At 34.2% G+C, this 20,472-nt stretch overlaps 2 protein-coding genes across 5 annotated transcripts; one reads left to right on the top strand and one right to left on the bottom strand.

The window, feature by feature from the left end:
* The first annotated feature begins 352 nt into the window (after positions 1 to 352).
* Positions 353 to 9,252, top strand: LOC115974307 (serine--tRNA ligase-like). 3 transcript variants are annotated; one of them, XM_031094596.1, is made up of 10 exons: positions 353 to 517; positions 1,717 to 1,900; positions 1,988 to 2,058; positions 4,468 to 4,629; positions 4,714 to 4,819; positions 5,690 to 5,883; positions 6,175 to 6,278; positions 6,358 to 6,541; positions 6,883 to 7,062; positions 8,945 to 9,252. In XM_031094596.1, exons 2-10 carry the CDS (start codon positions 1,780 to 1,782, stop codon positions 9,113 to 9,115), a joined length of 1,293 nt encoding a protein of 430 aa, XP_030950456.1. In that variant the 5' UTR covers positions 353 to 517; positions 1,717 to 1,779; the 3' UTR covers positions 9,116 to 9,252. The 3 variants fall into 3 exon arrangements, with proteins under 3 accessions (XP_030950456.1, XP_030950457.1, XP_030950458.1); XM_031094597.1 differs by having other exon boundaries at positions 1,720 to 1,900; XM_031094598.1 differs by lacking the exons at positions 353 to 517; positions 1,717 to 1,900; positions 1,988 to 2,058 and adding an exon at positions 4,178 to 4,329.
* Positions 9,253 to 17,569: 8,317 nt separating this feature from the next.
* LOC115977788 (uncharacterized protein C6G9.01c-like) lies at positions 17,570 to 19,532 on the bottom strand. 2 transcript variants are annotated; one of them, XM_031099807.1, is made up of 2 exons: positions 19,301 to 19,516; positions 17,570 to 18,337 (listed from the first exon to the last, which is right to left on the bottom strand). In XM_031099807.1, exon 2 carries the CDS (start codon positions 18,315 to 18,317, stop codon positions 17,856 to 17,858), a length of 462 nt encoding a protein of 153 aa, XP_030955667.1. In that variant the 5' UTR covers positions 18,318 to 18,337; positions 19,301 to 19,516; the 3' UTR covers positions 17,570 to 17,855. The 2 variants fall into 2 exon arrangements, 1 of the variants encoding a protein (XP_030955667.1); XR_004088598.1 differs by having other exon boundaries at positions 17,856 to 18,365; positions 19,301 to 19,532.
* Between the last annotated feature and the right edge of the window lie 940 nt (positions 19,533 to 20,472).

Genomic DNA, 20,472 nt, shown 5'->3' on the forward strand with positions numbered 1-20,472 from the left:
AATTTTCAAATTTCCATTAGAGTAGGTAAAAAATTGACATGACCCCCCCAAATTATTTCAACCGGCCCCCCAAACTATTTCAACCATTCTTCTAGTTCTAGTCCAATAAAACTTAAAATTAAAGAAAAACCTTGGCCCACATCCATCCCCACCAGCCAGCCCCAAATCCCTAATAAAACAAAATTTTTCTCCTTTAAACTAAACACACTTCCAGCCCAGCCCAATCCCAAATCTAAAATGCCTGATCAAACAAAACAAAGGCATCTTAAAATTCAATCCTCACCGTTGGAAAAAGGGGAAAAAAATCTGATTGTCACGCACGCTGCCTTTTTTTTTCCCTTCTGTTCTCAATTCACGCCTCCATGGTGTCCCACTGTCACGCCTCTCCTTAGAAACAATCTAATAAGTCCTCGCCTGCTTGCCTTGTCGCCGCAAATTCCACTAGCTCGTTGACCTGTTTAGCTGTTCTGTTCATCACCTCAACCTCAAGCCCTCATCTCAATCTCAATTCCTCAAGGTATCTCATTCTCATCTCACTTCTGACTTCTCTCTTTTTTTTCTCTACAACTGAAGTTACTGAACTAAATATAAAATATGTGTATGTGAGTATGTGAAATTGTGAATATGTGATACCCTTTGCCAGCAAAGCAATTTATGCTTATTTGACTTTGTCTTTTTGTGTTTATTGTTTTTGTATTCTATATTCTTGAGTCTTTATCCACTGGCTGCTCTATGACTTTTGGCTTTTGGCTTTTGTGTTGTTTCTTGTTTGTCTCTTCAGTGGGGGTAGGGTGGGGGCCGTGGGGCTTGCATTGTGTAGTTGGGTAGTAATTAGTAAAGTAAGTAAAATATATGAAAGGCAATTGGGATGAGGGCTATGACCCACTGACCCGGGAGTTAGTGTATTTTGTTCATGTTGTTTGTTACTTTGTTTATACTTTTGAGTGATTTGTTTATTTAATTTTTTTATTTATCCTAAAAGGTCCTTACTTTGAAATTAGGTACCAAATAATGAGCAAATTGCAGGGAATTGCAGGGAATATGATAGTATGATAGTTTATATAGAAAAGGAAATTGCAAGGAATTTTACTGTGGATGATAATGGATTAATTTTATTCCATGAAAAATCGTTGCCAGGCATGATTTGATGTGAACGTTCTTTTTTGTATGTCTACATTGAACTAGACAATTTTTTATGTTCATTAAGGTACAAGAATATGATGATATAAGAAAGTTGATAATTTTGTATTCAATAGACTTAGGAATTATATTTAGTATATCTCTATTACAACCCGGCCCCCTAAGTAATTATTCCTGGCTACGCCCCTGACTGGTCCACACACCAATACTTCATACTTCATAGGCCAGGGTTCCTCTTTGGAGAGGATATTAAAGCAAAAATCTCAGCTTTCTTATGGAGAAGAGAGATGATGCAGATTAGTTAAGGAAGAATAAAATATTTTAATATTTTATGCTGTTTTCTTTTTTCTAGTTGAATAAGGATTTTAATTGTTTTTCTTTTCCTAGTTAAATTGTTTTTCCTCTCTCAAGTAGAAGTAGGTTTATTATTTTTTTTCCTAAAAGGATTAGGAGAAATTCTATTCCTATAAATACTCTTTATAGAGGGGTTGATTATTGATGTTATGCGTCAATTAATAAAAGTTTGTTAAAGATGTTTTTTCTATTATTTTGCCTATTAACCTAGTGTTCTTGTAGTAGTATTTGTGTGTTATAGATTGTGCTTCTACACGCTGGCGCTGCATCAAGAGAGATTTCAAAATGTTGGATATAAAGCTTTTCAGAGGAAGACCCGAAATCGTTCGCAAATCCCAACGCCGTCGTTTCGCTAACATCGAATTCGTCGATGAAGTCATCGCCCTCGATGAACAAGCGCGCAAACGTAAGAATTTCCCCTCTCTCTACCCATACCGAGTCTATTGTTTGGAGTTCTCTTTATTTATTTTCATTTATTTATTTATTGTTATAGTTAAATTCGAGCTGGATAATCTTCGCAAGGACTTCAACAATATGAACAGGCAGATCGCTCAACTTAAAATTGTGAGTCTTTCGTTTTCTTTTGAAAATTTATTACTGTGTTGTCGATGGTGTTATGTCCTTTAAAATCAGAGTACCCAGACGATAATTACTTTCAATTGACATGGTACTATGGTTCCCTGAATCTCTTTGAATAATTAAAAATAAGGGGTAATTACACTTTATCACCCTAAACTATACTTCATGTTACACTTACCACCCTAAACTATGTGGATGTACACTTACCACCCTAAACTATTATCTCTTGCACACTTTGCACCCTACTGTTTAGTTAACTGTTAATTTAGACAGAATTTAGACTCATCTGCAAGTCATGTGAGAGTTGCAATAATCAAAAGACCAAATTGCCGCTTATTAACTGGTATCTTATAAACCTATATGGTCCTCACTGTTACGCATCTTCTTCCCCACACTCTAGTCTCTTTGTTTCTCGCTTAGCTCCCCTGGTCCAAGTCTCTTGCTTTCATCAACTACAGATGAACTTCTCATCAACCAAAAAAGGTATGAATATTTACAATTAAAAAAATGAATGAACACCTCAAGGATAAAGTCATTTAATACTACTTTCTTCACTGTACAATAACTATATCTCTTTCCAAGTTCCAACAACTCCAAATGCAAAGATTAATAAAAAAACAAAAAGCCTAATTTCCATTTAATTTGTTGCAAACATCGACTTTCTCTAAATTTTAGCTCTCCTTTTGAATTTTTTGTCTTCTGTGTCCAAGAAAAAACAAAAAAACTGATTAATTTTCCAGGGAACAAAGAAAATACCAAAGAATTCAAGATTGGGTTTTCTTGAGCATATTCTAAAAGCACTTTCTTTCCCTTTCCCTTTTAATTCTTACAAACACAAATGCCTCTCCACAACATGAATTACTATTTTTCTTCCTTAAACAGTCTAATTAAACCCAGTTTTTCATTGAAAGCATTTTTGGGTATTTTCCCATAGAGGTAAACAGAGCTTTAACAAGCACTTACAACACCCAAGTACATAAATTAATTAAAACCCGGATAAATATCAATTTTGATTTTAAAAATCTAAGCCAATTAATTGTAAAAGTTCAAGCTTTCAAACTAAGTAGCGATAAAAGCATACACAAAAATTAAACTAGACGACATATAGGAGAAAGAAGAGGACGAGGAAGAAAGACATGAGGACAGAGTAATTCACATTCACTGACCTGAAAAATAATAAAATTTAAAAAAGTGATATATGTTGCCAAACGATGATGGGCAAAGTGGGAAAATTTTGCTAACGACAGCCATGAAAATGTCATAATTTTTTTTTAATTGGGAAGACTGGAATCTCTGTAGTTGATGAAAGCAACAGTGGGAGGAAGAAGAAGCTAGACACTGAGTGAAAGTGACAGACTGAGTTTGAGAGGAACTGAGAATATCACGTGAGGGTCTTTTAATTGGATGTTTTAAGAGACTTGGGCAATTCTGTCTTTTAATTGTATGCAATGCACTCAAAAGTCATGTGACTTACACATGAGCCTAATTTCCATCAAAGTTAACAGGTAAGTTAACGGTGGGGTGCAAAGTGTGCAAAAGATAATAGTTTAGGGTTGTAAGTGTAACATGGGGTATAGTTTAGGGTGGTAAAGTGTAATTTCCCCTAAAAATAATAATATTAACAAATGTAGAGGATTCTTATACTAGGTTTAAAATCTTAATTCCCACCAAGTAAGGGATGGTATCTGATTGATCCTTGTACACCTTTATATAGAGAAAATCAAAAGCTTCACCATTCAATAATTTTATTAATCAACTCTCTCCCCTCCTTTGAATACATTATAGGTAAAGACTCTTTCTCCTACTAGCAGTAGGACTCCTAGTTTGAAACTAACAAGGAAAATAATCCTAAGATACTTAGAATCTCCTAGAAGGTTAATCGCCACTCAATTGTAGAAGCAATTAATATCTTGTGAGTCAAGCAAAATTTGAAGAAATTGGACTAACTTAATAATGAAAATTTAATGTAATTCTCCTTTCGTTAACTATCAGTTTCTTGAGTGTCGGTTGTAAACTTGGAACAACTATTGATCCCCTGTGTCGGCCATTTTTCAGCCCTGATATCAGGAAAAAGTACCCCCCCCCCCTCTAAATGCTGTCACAAACTGACCAAGTGACCATTTTGACATCAACTCCTACATTCAACAACAGTTGCTTAGCACTCTCTTTGCCCATGAATACTGATTGTATCGAGTCTCTACCATGCTCATTCATCTGTAGTATGAAGTACCCCCTTTCTCTACTGAGAATTCAAAAGTATAAAATTCCTCTGTGGGCAAATGCTTTTTTGACTCTTCTAAATATTTTGTTCTTGTTGGATCTTTTTTTTTTGGTAATTAATTCTTGGGTTTATCTGGTATGGAACTGAATTTCAGAATTTTTTTGTAAAAAAAGGCAGGTGAAGATGCCTCTGAGATGATAAAAACTACAGAGGAGAATAAGAGGTCAGCTGCAGAGAAAGAAGCTGAAGTTCGGGAAGTTTTACAAAATTTGAATTCAAAATTGCTATTAATTGGTAATATTGTTCATGATTCAGTTCCAATCAGCGATGACGAGGTATAGGAGTTGGAAAATTTCATTTCTTTTTTTTACTGTATCTAATGCTTATTCTGAATTGTGAATTCGTAACATGTATTGCAGGCAAATAATGAGGTGATCCGAGCATGGGGTGAGAAACGATTGGAGCCAAAACTAAAGAATCATGTTGATCTTGTTAAGCTCCTTGGAATTGCAGATTTAAAGAAAGGTATTGAGGAAACTACTTTTGTTCAAAGCTTGAAAGCATGATAGTTTTCTTATATTGAACATGTTGTGGTGTACTTAACATGTTATAACTTGATTGGAGCATTAATTGGGTTTCAATTCACAACATTAATCTAAATCTGCATTTTTAATTCAATAAATAGACTCTAAATCTATATTGATTCACCTGATTACATATTTTTTGGGTGCCATGTGGTTGCAGAAATCTAATTTTTTGATCAAATGAAAATGCAAAACATATTTGCTTCATGAATTTTTTTGAAAAATCAAAACACGTCTCTGCTCACTTCTCTACAAGAAGAAACTAAATAAGTAGAAAAGCTCCTATATCTAGGTTGAATTGTCTGAAGTTATTTATTCTAGCTTGATCAGTTCTCAGGTTTTAGTATCTGTACTTTTATAAATAAGTAAAGTTGTTATGCTTCTGAAATATGGTTACTAAAATATATGAATCTGTAATTAGACAACAGTTAAATATATTCTTGTTCAATTCAACCTGAACTACTGGTTTATACCCAGTATAGTGGGTTAGTTGCTTCAAATTACTTTTGCACTTTAACTTATGTATTGTGGTAAACTTACTGAGTTTGTAACTTTGTGTAATTCATACTCAGTGAGAAAAAGATAAAGGTGTAAATCATATTCCTTGGCCATTCCAAGTATCTTTACACCTACTCAGTATCTTTACACATATTATTGTCCTTTCACTTCTACTGCTAGTATTTATTACTCCTTTGTAGACAAATTGCTAGGCTTTGTATCACTAAAACAATCTCAACAGATACATGCTTGTGTTAGCTCAAGATGATGTTAATTTGGTTTAATTACTATCCCCAATATGCATGAACTATAGGTGCCAATATAGCTGGAGGCAGAGGCTTCTATTTGAAAGGAGATGGCGTGCGTCTTAATCAAGCTCTTATTAACTTTGGTCTTGATTTTTTGGAGAAAAGGGGATATACATTATTGCATACTCCATTCTTCATGAGAAAAGAGGTCATGGCTAGGTGTGCTCAATTAGCACAATTTGATGAAGAGCTTTACAAGGTAATATTTTTAAATTGTTGAAAATATTCCCTTGTCTTTCTTTCTTTGACTTTTTGGTTTCTAGCAATATTTTTTGCTTTTCTTCTTTCTCTGTTCTTGTTTTAACTTTTGTGACCTCTTATGTACTTTTTATGCACTCATTTTTAATGGTAGTAATTATCAAGAAAAGAAAATGGTTGAGAAAGTGTGGGAACCTGGGAGGGTCTGACATCATAAAATCTTCATTCAATTTCTTTTCCTCCATCTTGTGTACAGGTACATGAGCTAACTAAAGTGGTTGTCATTTAATAGGTAACAGGTGAGGGAGATGACAAATATCTGATTGCTACTGCCGAACAGCCGCTTTGTGCCTATCATTTGGATGATTGGATCCATCCTTCTGAGCTACCAATAAGGTTGTAATATTCTTCCTGAAGCTTGTTCCTATGACTAGAAAGTAGCCTTTTGCTCATAAATAATTCAATTTTTCCCCAGGTATGCTGGATATTCGTCTTGCTTCCGTAAAGAGGCTGGTGCACATGGTCGAGATACTCTGGGAATATTCAGAGTTCATCAGTTTGAGAAGGTGGAGCAGTTTTGTATTACCAGCCCTGATAATGATGAATCTTGGGCCATGCATGAGGAAATGCTCAAAAACTCTGAAGATTTCTACAAGATGGTGTGTTGAATTTTCCTTTCATCATTTTTAATTTCCTTAATGTTCTAAGACTCCTTGAGTATGATATTAATGAGTAGGTTAGCTTTGTTCATGCCACATGATATCGGTGATCCAAGGACAATTTTTGATGGTCACTATCTATCTCTTTCCAAGTTAAGAATGCGGTTATGTTAATGTATTTTGCATGGAAATTTGTGTTTAAGTCAAGACATAGTGGTATACTTTGTGTATTGGTGGACTCTTCTCCTCTCCGCATTTCATGTAGGAGAAACATGAGGTCCTATATATGAATTCCTCCTGCTTTTCGCTCTCTGAATCTAATTTAATTTTCCATGTTTCAGCTAAACCTCCCCTATCAAGTTGTTTCTATCGTTTCTGGTGCTCTGAATGATGCAGCTTCAAAGAAGTATGATTTGGAGGCATGGTTTCCTGCATCTCAGACTTACAGAGAGCTGGTGTCCTGTTCAAACTGTACAGACTATCAGGCAAGAAGAATGGAAACGCGATATGGACAGAAAAAGGTAGATCATACGAACTCTTTATCACTTCCCATTTATTTGTGTTTACTGAACTGGAATCCTCTATCAACAGCAATTTTGAGTGTGTTAATGAAATTTTGAGTGTGTTAATGAAACTAGGTTAAAAACAAACAATTTATTGGAAATATTTTGAACAAAAACTTGGAGGGTGTTGTAATGTATATGTCTGCTAGTCCAAATAATTTAAATTCATCACCTGTTAGATATGGATGAATTTTGCTCTATAAGACTATCATTAATTCACCATCATCATCAACAACTACAAATAAAGTTTTAGTCTCAAAATTTTGGGTTGACTATGCATCCTCGACATATTTGTTAGAGTAGGCCTGATGTATAATAATTAATAGATTCAAAATATGATATTTGTCTTCATGTTTAGTTGCTTTAAGAACAATTGACACAAAAGGCATAAAAAATTAAATAGTTTTAACTTCATTAAAAGTAATCTTTATCATTTAAACAAACTAACTCGACACTAATTAGAGACAATTCAAAATTGAGTTATGAGGTGTTAAAACCCTCCAATCACATTTATTGTAATGTCAAGTTGTAAGCTTTGTATGATACCTTTAGCATTTTCCATTTCTAATAGGCCCTTTATGCTTCCAAACATGTCAATAAATTGTAGGATAAAGTTTAGCTACAATGTAAGTCTAAATTTTTATCTATTTTTTTTGTTTCTTTGGTCTTTTTGGTGTGCTTTTGGGCCTTACTTTTTATTGGGTTTTCCTCATGGACTTCTTGGGTTTGCCATATTGGGTTGGGCTTGCTGACGTATTTAATTTCTTTTCTCTTAGGGCCTTTGGGACAAGACCCAATTTCTATGCCTTAACCCATCTCCTTAGTCAACTGGGGCCTATTTTTCTTAGTGAGCTTTTGGGTTCGGATTTGCAAAAATGGTTATTAAAAAGAGTTTAGCCTAAAGATAATAAATTTTTCATATTTTTCAATTCAAAAATTAAGAAAAAAAATGAATTTTTGAGCTTAATTTTTTTAAAAAAAAAATTTACGTTCTAATTAGTCTACAATGGATTGAAGGGGATAGAAATTGATCAAATGGACCAAATAGCATCGAGGTAGACTTAACAGGACCAAATTGGACCGAATAGAAATTGTTTAATTTTTAGGAAGAACAAATTATCTTCAACAAATTCTAGAGAAAAAATTATACATGATATTACAATTAGAAATAATTATTTATTCTCACGCATAGCGTGAGTTTGCGATAGATTTTTCTAAAAACATGTACACATACCAAATATATGATTATGTTTTTTTACATTTTAAAATATGTTATTTGAAATATGATATTAAACACATTTTTTACTTCATGAGTATTTTAAACATATGTTTTCACAACACTTTTTAAATAACATATTTCATATCATTTTGAACAACAATACTTGAAAATTGCTACTAAACAGGCCTTATATTTTTGTTAAACTATGCTATTTTGAATGTGGATTGAAAACTTAAAGTATATGCATTACTTTTGGGATGTAAGGACGACTTATTTTTATATGGACGTTATATTTAATATAAAGTGGGTTAAAATGGGTTGTGTCACATTTGTGTCAACTTAACACGACCTGTCTATTAAATGTGTCAAGTGGGTCAGATCGTGTCAACTTGCTTCATTAATAGGTTGGGTTAGGGTTGAAAAACTATGGCACAATTATTAAATGGGTCGGGTTCAGGTTGAGGCATTTAATCAAGAATACCTTACCTCGACACAACATTAACCCCACCTTTTTCCTTTCGGATATTATGATTTTAGCATCGACTGCATTCAACTTCTTTATATTATATGGCTTTTTCAAATTTATGACTGTTAGCCCGCTTTTATTTTGTGTTGTTGCAGAGCAATGAGCAGACAAAGAAATATGTACACTTGTTGAACTCTACTCTCATAGCAACAGAGAGGACCATGTGCTGCATTATTGAGAACTACCAGAGGGAGGATGGTGTTGAGATTCCAGAAGCTTTACAAGAATTTATGGGTGGAAAGACCTTCCTACCTTTCAAGAACTAGTATTATTATTATAATAAGTTGCAAACTTGTGGTATTTTTTGTAATGACCCAATGAAAAGCACTAGTCATATTTGAGCTATACCTCAAAAAAACTAGTCACAATTTAGACTCATTGTAGTTAATAAAATCCAGTTCCATGAAACATGAATTTAGATACATGACTAACTTGCTAATGTTACATATCTCAGTAAACTTAATTAATTTAAAAATTAAATAAAACTCCAAATAAACAATGCACTTAATAAACATTTTACAATATCTAAAATCCACAACTTAGAAATAATCTCCAAATACTGTAAAATCTAAAGCGAAATAAAAATAACTAAAAAACCCGTGAGACTTAAAGTTTTACTGAAGTCACCTAAAAATTTTTAGGTCACGCTCTACCTTGTACTTTACGATACCTTGCACTTTACGAAGCGATTTAAAGGTTTTGTTTTCCAACTAAACTTTAATCTGAAAATTGTAATTGATGGCATGGTTCAAAGAAGTATGATTTGGAGGCATGGTTCCTTGCATCTTAGACTTACAGAGAGTTGATGTCCTGTTCAAACAGTAGAGACTACCAGGTAAGAAGAATGGAAACGCGATATAGACAGAAAAAGGTGGATTATACGAACTCTTTATCACTTCCCATTTATTTGTGTTTACTGAACTGGAATCCTCTTTCAACAACAATTTTGAGTGTGTTAATAAAACTAGGTTAGAAACAAACAATTTATCTGAAATATTTTGAACAAAAACTTTTGGAGAAAGCTCGGTGTTGTAATATATATGTCTGCTAGTCCAAATAATTTAAATTCATCACCTGTTAGATATGGATGGATTTTCCACTAAAAGGCTATACTCTATCATCAATTCTTCATCATCATCAACACCTACAAATAAAGCTTTAGTCCCAAAATTTTGGGATTAACTATGGATTCTCGACATATTAGTTAGAATAGTCAGAGTAGACCTAATGTAATAATAATTAATAGATTTAAAATATGATATTCGTCTTCATGTTTAGTTGCTTTAAGAACAATTGACACAAAGGCATCAAAAATTAGATAGTTAAAACTTCATTAAAAGTAATCTTTATAATTTGAACAAACTAACTTGACACTAATTAGAGAATTCAAAATTCATTTATGAGGTGTTAAAACCCACCAATCACATTCATTGCAATGTCAAGTTGTAAGCTTCGAATAATACCTTTAGCATTTTCCATTTCTAATAGGCCCTTTAGGCTTTCAAACATGTCAATAAAATGTAGGATAAATTTTAGCTACAATGTAAGTCTAAACTATTATCTATTTTCTTTGTTTCTTTGGTCTTTTTGGTGTGCCTTTGGGCCTTATTTTTTATTGGGCTTTCTTCCTCATGGACTTCTTGGGTTTGCCATATTGGGTTCGGCCTATTGACGCTTTTAATTTCTTTTCTCTTGGGGCCTTTGGGACACGACCAAATTTCTATGCCTTAACCCATCTCCTTGAGTCAACTTGGGCCTATTTTTCTTATTAAGCCCTCAGGTGCAGATTTGCAAAAATGGGTATCATCAAGAGTTTAGCCCAAATATAATAAATTTATATACTTTTTAACTCAAAATTTTAGGTAAAAAATGAATTTTTGAGATAAACTTAAAAAGGCAATCTACAAAAAGAATCAATTCAAGGTCCAATTAGTCTATAATGGATTGAAGGGGATTGAAATTGATTGAACGGACCAAATTGCACCAAAGTAGACCTGATTGGACTGAATAGAAATTGTTTAATTTTTAGGAAGAACAAATTATCTTCAACAAATTTTAGAGAAAAAATTATATATTATATTACAATATGAAATAATTATTTATTCTTATGCATTGCGTGAGTTTGCAACTAGTTTTTCTAAAAACAAGTGCACATACCAAACATACAATTTTTTTTTTTTTTTTTTACATTTTAAAATATGTTATTTGAAATACAGTACCAAACTTCAAAACACTTTTTAAATAACATTTTTCACATCATTTTGAACAACAATATTTGAAAACCGCTATTAAACATGCCCAATATTTTGTTAAACTATATTATTTTGAATGTGGGTTGAAGACTTGAAGTGTATGCATTACTTTCGAGATTTAAAGACAACTTATTTCTATGTGGATGTTATATTTAATATTAAGCGGGTTGAAATAGGTTGTGTCACATTCGTGTCAACCCAACACGACCTGTTTATTAAGCGTGTCAAGTGGGTCAGGTTGTGTGAACCCGCTTCATTAATAGGTCGAGTTAGGGTTGAAGAGCCATGACACAATTATTAGATGAGTCGGGTTCAGGTTGAGATATTTAAGAATTTACACCTCCTACGTTTTTCCTTTCGGATATCATGATTTTAGCATTGACGGCATTCAACTTCTTATATTATATGGCTTTTTCAAATTTATGACTGTTAGCCCGCTTTTATGTTGTGCTGTTGTAGAGCAATGTGCAGACAAAGAAATATGTACACTTGTTGAACTTTACTCTCACAGCAACAGAGAGGAACATGTGTTGCATTATTGAGAACTACTAGAGGGAGGATGGTGTTGAGATTCCAGAAGCTTTACGAGAATTCATGGGTGGTAAGACCTTCCTACCTTTCAAGAACTAGTATTATTATTATAAATAGTTGCAGACTCATGTTATTTTTGTAATGACTCGAGGAAAAACGCTAGTCACATTTACGTTAATCACAATTGAGGCTCTTTGTAGGTTTTAATAAAGCCCAATTCCATGGAATATGAATTTAGATACATGACTAATTTGCTAATCTTACTTTTCTCAATAAACAAAATTAATTCCAAAATTAAATAAAAGGTAAATTACAAAATTGATCTCTATCATTTACACTATTTTTTCAATTTGGTACCTAACTTTTCAATTGTGTCAATTTGATCCTCAACGTTTTATATGTCGTGTCAATTTAATTTATGTTGTTCTCTTCTCTTGGATGAAAAAAGTTGATATGTCAGATGAAAGAATAAAAAATTATTTTTCATGTTACATCAATCGCCAACTGTACTGCCATGTCAGATTTTTTTTAAAAAAAAAAATCTCCAAATGAATTTATTTAATTTATGAATTTGCTTAATTTGCCTTAATAGTGTCCCCTTTCCCACAGTTTGATGAACCTGTTACCTGCATTTCACAATTGGATTTGGACCCCGTTTGCATTTCACAGCCCATTGAGAGCTAAATAGCAGGCCTTATCATAGGCTTTTAGCCCAATCGAATTACTTACTTTGTCCATTTCGGTAAATTCAACACACTTCGTGCCTTAGGGTTTCTCTTCAAAACCATTATAAATTACTGCTTTCAGCCTCCACCTATAACACATCTCTTCACTTCTTAGCTCGATCTGTTAGTTAAATGATCGTAATAAGCCTCTGTACGAAATGTTGATCAAAATTTCAATCCTTATTTGATTTTCGTTAACAGTTTATGACCCACAACCACAAGGTAATCAAACACAAACACTACTTTCTCTCCTCAAAATTTTCAAATTCCTTCTCAATTTCAAGCAATCGTGTGTGTTTATCTATTTTAATTTTGGGGTTGGGCTACTTCTGTGGCTGACCTATGATCATAAGAATGAATGAAGTGGGCTCCATAATCGAGTCAACAGCGGGGGCCCATTGATGGTGACCTGTCTGCCGCTTGGAGCCCATATTAAACTCACCGGAGGAAGATCCCTGAAACGCACCGTTGTTTCAGGACACAATACTCCTGGTTACATTTTTATTTCATATGTGTATATACTCTCCCTATTTGTGATACACATTAACTAGCTTTTCAATTTAAAACGATGTCGTTTTTAATCTTTATTATTGGACTGTCTATTGAGAGCTCAGTCTTTTTTGTGGTATATTATATTATATAGATGAATGGCACTCCAGTCAGACACGGGTGTTTGTAAATTCCATAACAATCCACCTTTTGCATAGTGCCTATAAAGATCTACTGCTCACGATTGGAGGCTGCCACTACTACCATGGTTTCCTTCAAATTTTAAGCAGCTAAATTTTATGCATTATATTCTATACCTTATTTTAAATTTAATTTTAAAGCTAGCTTGGTTTTCAATTTTTTATTTTTTGGATTTGTAATACAAGTTGATTGATGAAATTATATACATAGTTTTAACAAAACTTTAATTATGCCTATACCAAGAGTTGAATTTTTTTGTTTAACCAAACATTACATACGTTTCCTTGTGATCTGATTGTTTGTTTCCATTTATTTTTGCATAATGTCAGCTGAACAGTTACAGCTTCTTTCGGTCAACAGATAGTACCAACCTTATGGTGCCTGACTGTTGCAAGGAACACAATTATGGGTTAGGCTTCCTTATTGATTGAAGATGATTCTTGACGATTGGATTTCTACAAATGGACCTTATGTTAAGGTAATTTTGGCGTGTGATGGGAGTTCTTGATATGAAATGAGCTAGGATTGGAAGGTAATTATATTATTATTAGTAAGAAGCCAAATAAGCCTATATGTCGACAAACCAAGAGAAAGAAAGACTTAAAAGAGAAACATACACTAACATCAAAAAAGAAAAAGAATGAGAGAGAAACATGGCATCAATTTGATTATTCTTCATTGATTGATTAATGAGGGTTACATGCTCCTTGCCTCACTAATAATTATCACTATAGGATCACTACTTATTCAGTATACAAGCTGTAGTTGAATTTAAATTAAAAGAAGGCCAATTAGCATGTTTTCAGCCGAATAGCATTCGAGAAATGAGAGTTAAATTGAATTATCGAATGTTCTTTGCCTTTGGCCCTTGTAGCCACTAGCCACACAGGTTTCTCTCTCTCCAAATAAGCTACATCGAACATGAAGAATGGCTACTAGATATTTTAGTGTCTTTTTGCCATAATAAGTCTGTCCAACTGACAAAATAAACCAATAATAATAAAAAACAGCATATTTGGACAGTCCGGGCAGAGTTTTGAAGGTAACAAACGGCCTTGAATGAAACAGTTGGAACATATTCAAAGTTCAAACTTGCATTTCCCTTCGATCTTGGGTGCGTACAATCATGCACATGACGGGAAGATTTCGCACCTTTTGGTTCAGGGGAACTCATAGCAAGACTGCCTGATAATGCAGGACCTTACTGGAGTTGGATATGACACAGATTAACAAGGGAGCTCCAACTGTATTCGCTGGATACATATATTGAAAATGACTAGATCCCAGATGGTTTAGCTGAAGGCATGTGTAGTTTGTCAACATATAAGCTTATTTGGCTTTTTGCTGGAAAGTGGACTAGAGTATATTTATTAAGTAAGAAAAAATATTAAGGTAAATGAAAAGGCTATACTTGAACAAAAAAAAACTTTTTTTTTTTTTTTTTTTTTTTTTTTGGTAATCAGAGGAATAGCATTAAACTAAAAACCAGAAATCACAGGACAGAGCCTGGAACAATACAACCCAATAGCATCTTCCTCAAGGGAGGATAATATGTCTACAGGCGGACTTCGGAAAATAATAAACTCTAAAGATTGATGAGCACCTAGTCTAGCCAACTTATCCGCACACCGATTCACCTCACGGTAGCAGTGTTTGAAGCTGATCCAGCGAAACCGGGATATCAACGTTCTGCAGTCCTCCAAAATGGGAGACACAATACTGTTGGCATGATCGGGGTTAAGAAAAGCATCTAGAACACCTTTAGCATCTATCTCTACTTCTATTGAATCAAAATTCCTACAGCAACATAATTGAAGACCATCACGCAGTCCCCATAACTCAGCCGTTAAGCTATTTGCCTCACCAATCCTTCTAGCAAATCCTGTGATCCATTGCCCTTACTCATCTCTAATGATACCACCACAACCCGTCCTGTCCACACCTGGCCCAGCAGCTCCATTATTATTTAATTTATACCACCCCATCTGAGGCTTTTCCCATCTGATCTGCTTCATCACCTTTCGACTGGGATTGCTAACTGAAGCGGCACAACAGGTGAATTCCAAGGCTCTGTTGGTGATCTCTGTCGCTATTCTAGGATTTTGACTTTTCCCATTAAACACCATCTGGTTCCTGCTCTTCCAAATAAACCAGATGGCAAATAAAAAGGTTGTTCTCCAAGAGGAAACACAGCCATCTTGACACCTCCCTATTTTTCCGTTAAACTCCAGCCACTTATGCAGACCATCAGACCAGAAATTGCGATCATCCCATCTCACCCCCAACTGGATCCACACGGGTTTAATTTTCCTGCAATCCCTCAAAGCATGAATAATTGTTTCAGAACTTCTTCCACAAAGGGGGCAGATATCATCTACAAGCATTCCCCTTTTTACTAAACATTCCTTAACCCCTATGCTATTATGAAAGCACTGCCAAACAAAAGTTTGGATTCTTGGAAGAATATCCACTTTCCAAATCCATTTACCTGGAAACTCCTCATCATGCAAATCTCCCATAGCAATTTTATAGGCGCTTCTAAGCTCAAAATTACCTTGGGCCGAGGTAGACCAAGCTATTCTATCCCCACCAGTAGAATTAAGAGCACACGGAGTGGCTTGGATAATAAACTTGATGTTTTGCGGGATCTCAAAGGATAGGCAACTCCAGTCCCAGATTCCATCCTTGAGAATATCCTGAATTTTCAGCTGCTAATCCACCAGAGACAAAGGACCATGAATCATTTGGCGCACCGAGCCTTTAGAAGTCCAATTATCCGACCAAAACTTAAGATTGCTATTGCTACCAACCACCCACCTGACTCCCCGATTGAAGGTATCAGTCCCTTTCTTTAAAGCAGACCAAACCCGTGAGCAAGGGAGACTTCTCTCATTCCTAGATTGAAGTCTATGGGTAGTACAATATTTAGCTCTCAGTACTCGAGCCCAGGGGGAATTACTCTCCGTGTGAAACCGCCAATTAAGTTTAGAAAGTAAGGCAATATTTCTGCCCTTAGTAGTCTGCAAACCCAGCCCACCTTCAGATCTTGGTTTAGTAACTTTGTGCCAACCCACTCAATGCATCTTCTTCACTGAATCAGTCGACCCCCAAAGAAAATTTATGTTCACACAATCCACTCCTTGCAAGATCCGATCTGGAAGAAAGGAACATTGCATAGTATAAGCTGGGATAGTTGAGGTAGACGTCTGAACCAACACAGCTCTCCCAGCCAACGACAGAAGATTAGCCTTCCAACTCGCTAATTTCTGCTTCACCCTATCCAAGACAAAATTGAAATCTTGAGAAGATGAATTAGGATGTCTGATGGGAATTCCAAGGTATTTCCCCAAATTAGGGGTAGACGTAAAGCCTAGGATATCGCTCAAGGATTCCCTAGTGTCTTGATCCACATTCGGCGAGAAGTAAACCTTAGACTTGGAATCACTAATGGTTTGACCCGACACATCACAGAAATCATCCAGGACATCTCTTATTGTAGAACAATTTGAGAGATCCGCTTTTGCGAATAAAACAAGATCATCGGCAAACATAAGGTGCGAAAAAGCCGGGCCATTTCTGGATGCCTTCACCAGATTCCACAGCTTTTGATTACACTTCTCTTCAATCATTTGACTAAGATAGTCCACATACAAAATGAAGATGTACGGGGATAAGGGGTCCCCTTGTCTTATTCCCCGGGAAGGAAGAGTTTTTCCCTTTTTCCAAATGAGTATGATAGTGGAGTTCAAATTATGGCAGTGGGGAGAGTGCAGCGACGGTTAAGATTTACAAATGCTGATACAACAAAAGAAAACGACCAGATTCAACAAAAGTAATTTGAATACCACAAGCGTAGGGTTGATTCAGAAACTCAAGCTAGGTAATTCATAAATGGTCCCTAAAGACCTTTTTTTCTTTTTTTTGGACAGAGGAGATCAAAATTTCTGATGTACATAGTAATGGAGTAAAAATCAGCTTCAATTTTTGAGTCAATGCTAATATATAAAATTCTGTCTCAGTCAACTGCAACTTTTGTCATGATAACATCCCTAGTTTCAACTACAAAAATTGCACAACATCCTCCAAAATAACTTCAATTATGCAATTGTCCACAAAAGAGATCAGAACCATCATTATACAGGTAATAAGACATTAAAAATTTAAATAAAAAGCATCTATTCTGCTAATTGGAACACCTGTATCAGGCAAAGATGTAAATAGAAAAAGTATATGATATTGAACCCTGTATAAGCCAGATGTACAACAATGCATATATTAGTTGTCGCAAGACATCCCCAAGATCATCTTCGCAAGAACGTAATAAAGGCTTTCATATGCCAAGCAATAAAGTGAGTGCATCACACAAGTAAATGAAAGTATGAAACTATAAGAATCAATGGAGTTGTATGAAAATCCATATTTATATCTGTCACCATGAATTCAAGACTGCAAAAATGTAATAATTATATAATGTTGTACTTTAAATGTGTAAGAAAATTAGTTTGACTAACAGATAGACTACATGGCTCCAAACTGCGTTGAATTCTTCCTCAAAACTTACAAAGAAGATTCATGTCTTGGACTCAAAGAAGTCATACTTTGAGAAACATGCTTAATCATAAGCACAAAATTGATTGAATAAGATAAAAAAATAATGTAATCTATTTCTATTGTACAAGGCAAAAGAAAGCTGTGCACCAATACCCTCAAATTATAATAACAAAATAGCTAATGAAAAGTTACACGGCTACATGAAAATCTCAGAGACTCACTGGATCACTTCACCCAATAGATTTTTGCATGTATCCTCAAAAACAACAAGAACAATCAAATGGACATAATGGGGTACTTCCAGCATCAGCCTTATTGATACCCAACTCCTCTTCTGTGTAAACAGTAAACCCATCATTTGTTTTTTTTCTAGGCCGGGAAGGTGGCTCAGTGAACTCGCTATCATTAGAACCTTTATCCTTCTTCTTTTTCTTAGTCTTCTTAGAATTTCCAGTTGCTTCTTCATTAGGGTTTTCAGTCCTTTCAGATTCCGATTTCTTCCTCTTCTTTCCTGCAAAGATTTTATCAATCTCACTAGCAGCTTTTTTCTGCACCAAAGAGGGTTTTTCTTCTTCCACAGCATTATTATTTTCTTGCATTTGCTTAGCCTTTTTGGAAGAACTCTTTTCTGTCACCAGAGAGGGGTCTTCTTCTTCCACAGCATTATTATTTTCTCGCATTTGCTTAGCCTTTTTAGAAGAACTCTTTTTTGGCATCATAACAAACCAAAGCTGCAGACCTAGATTATTAATTTATTTTTTTAAATACTGCAATTATAACAAAAGGAAGTCAATATTTGCACGGCTTAGTTTCTGAAAATAATATAAAAAGTGAGAGTTAGAGACAAACGCAAATCTTTTTTAACATTTGATGAGTCATCAGATTAGGACCTAATAAAACAAGAAGAAAACTTAGGTACACTTCTTTAGATGTTTTACCTTAAATTTTCCTATTAAACTGAACCATATGACTCATTGGCCAATGCAGTTCCTTGTGTATAGTTAAAGCTTCCAAGATCACATAGTTGGGGTTCAAAAATAAAATAGTTAGATACCACATAGTTGAATTTAATTGGGATATCTAAGGTTCCATACCTAAGGAACTGTAACTAAATTTTACCTATAAAACAAACCAACAATACCACAGACACAACAAATTCCAGAACCATTTTCACTCAAATTGTGATTAGTGCAAGTGTGCAACATCACTTTCACAGCGGACCACCACTTTTATTGTACGCCAATCAAAACTAGCTACCTTAACCGTTGTAAAATTTGTTGTGTATCTAGACTTGTTGAAAACCATCCAGCCCTTCTGCCCTACTAAGCTTGGTGCAATGAATTGGCCCAATTGACTTGAAAGCCATTCATTGATTTCTGGAAACTAAACTAACTTTAAACTCAAAAATTTTGTTCCACATTCTATTCCCCAATTTTTTTGTTAGTTCAGTGAGATTATAACTCAAAGTCTGTACTTTAAACAACCAATCCCCAGCGTGTGTCTACACAGAGCAATCAAAAAAAAAAAAAAAGATAAGTTTTTTAACAACCAAACAAGAAAAAAACATTAAAAAAACTGATTTTGAGGTTTAGATTGAGGCCAACAATGAAAAACAACAAATCGATTTACAAAAAAAAAAAAAAAAAAAAAGATTTTGATTGCAAGAATTGTAATAACAACAGAGGATTAGTAAAAAGCTAACCTTTTTCGATTTCGAAGAAGCTGGGAGAGAAGCAAAGAAGTGGCTCCTTGTAAACTATAAACCCTAGCTTTCATGTTTACAGAGGCGAAGGTGAATACTGAATATTGTTGTTGTAGAAGAGTGGGGTTTATTATGGTGTGGACAAGCTCATGTGAGTACCTTTCAGATTTATGACTTTTTTTTAATCACTAGCCGCTGATTACTTGGTTAAAGGGGGCCTATTCAATTTTAGCTTGATATACAAATTTTTTTTTTCTTTTTTCAAAAAGTAAAGACACGGATATCTCTTTTTAATAGTTTTATGTTATTTTATTTTTTGTCATGAAAAAAATACACCATTAATTATTTTTTATTGAGCACAAAAATTAAACACTATTGTATGTGTCAATGTGTGTGTGTTTTTTTTCTGCATATTTTTTATGTGTCTCGAACTATGATCATAGGATACTTATTAACAAAATTCTTTAAATTAATTTCAAGTTTTTGGGAAAAAAAAATTACTTTGCTTCTTTAAACTTGAGTTGGTTCTATTTTAGTCTTAAAAATTCTTTTTAAATCCTCAAAAAATTTAAAGTGAACTAATTTTGTTCATTCGTTGCTGTTACAATTTTTGCTTATGTGGCTAATGGAGCATATATGTTGAGGGTATTATATATATATATATATATGAAAAATGAGGAAAATTTGAGGAAATAAGATATTGATTAGTGAAGGTTTCAGGTTTTTTTTTTTTTTTTTTTAAATGAGAAAAGTGAGGCTTTCTTTTTGGGTTTCGATCAATTTTTTGTTTCCAAAGTTTTTTCAAAGCATGTATTTTTGGAGGGATTTGTACTTTCCCATCTCTATTTTGATGATGAGAAAATGGTGGAATAGTATTAAGCAATTTGAAATTTTCACTCTCGGGTGACTTTCAATGTTTTTGTTACTTTAGATATCAATGCAACTAATGGCATTCTTTGTTACGGTAGTACAAAACTTTGAATTCTTTGCGTTTTGAAGCATGTTATTTTTTACTTTAATTTCTTGATCTATTCCTGTTTTATGACAAAAAGAAATCAATTTATATTTTGATTTTTGCTACTTTGTTGAGCTTTAACTTCTGTCAAACCAAAAAAAAAAAAAAGTGAGGGTAGACACAAAGGACAATGTAAGAGCTTTAGCTGCTAGATTAC

Source organism: Quercus lobata, chromosome 2, assembly GCF_001633185.2.
Source record: "Quercus lobata isolate SW786 chromosome 2, ValleyOak3.0 Primary Assembly, whole genome shotgun sequence".
NCBI lineage: Eukaryota > Viridiplantae > Streptophyta > Magnoliopsida > Fagales > Fagaceae > Quercus > Quercus lobata.

Coding starts and splice junctions, on each gene's coding strand:
- LOC115977788 (XM_031099807.1), bottom strand. CDS start 18,317: ATGATGCCAAAAAAGAGTTCTTCTAAAAAGGCTAAGCAAATGCGAGAA.
- LOC115974307 (XM_031094596.1), top strand. CDS start 1,780: ATGTTGGATATAAAGCTTTTCAGAGGAAGACCCGAAATCGTTCGCAAA. Junction 4,630..4,713: donor TTCCAATCAGCGATGACGAG/GTATAGGAGTTG, acceptor CATGTATTGCAG/GCAAATAATGAGGTGATCCG. Junction 6,279..6,357: donor CCTTCTGAGCTACCAATAAG/GTTGTAATATTC, acceptor ATTTTTCCCCAG/GTATGCTGGATATTCGTCTT.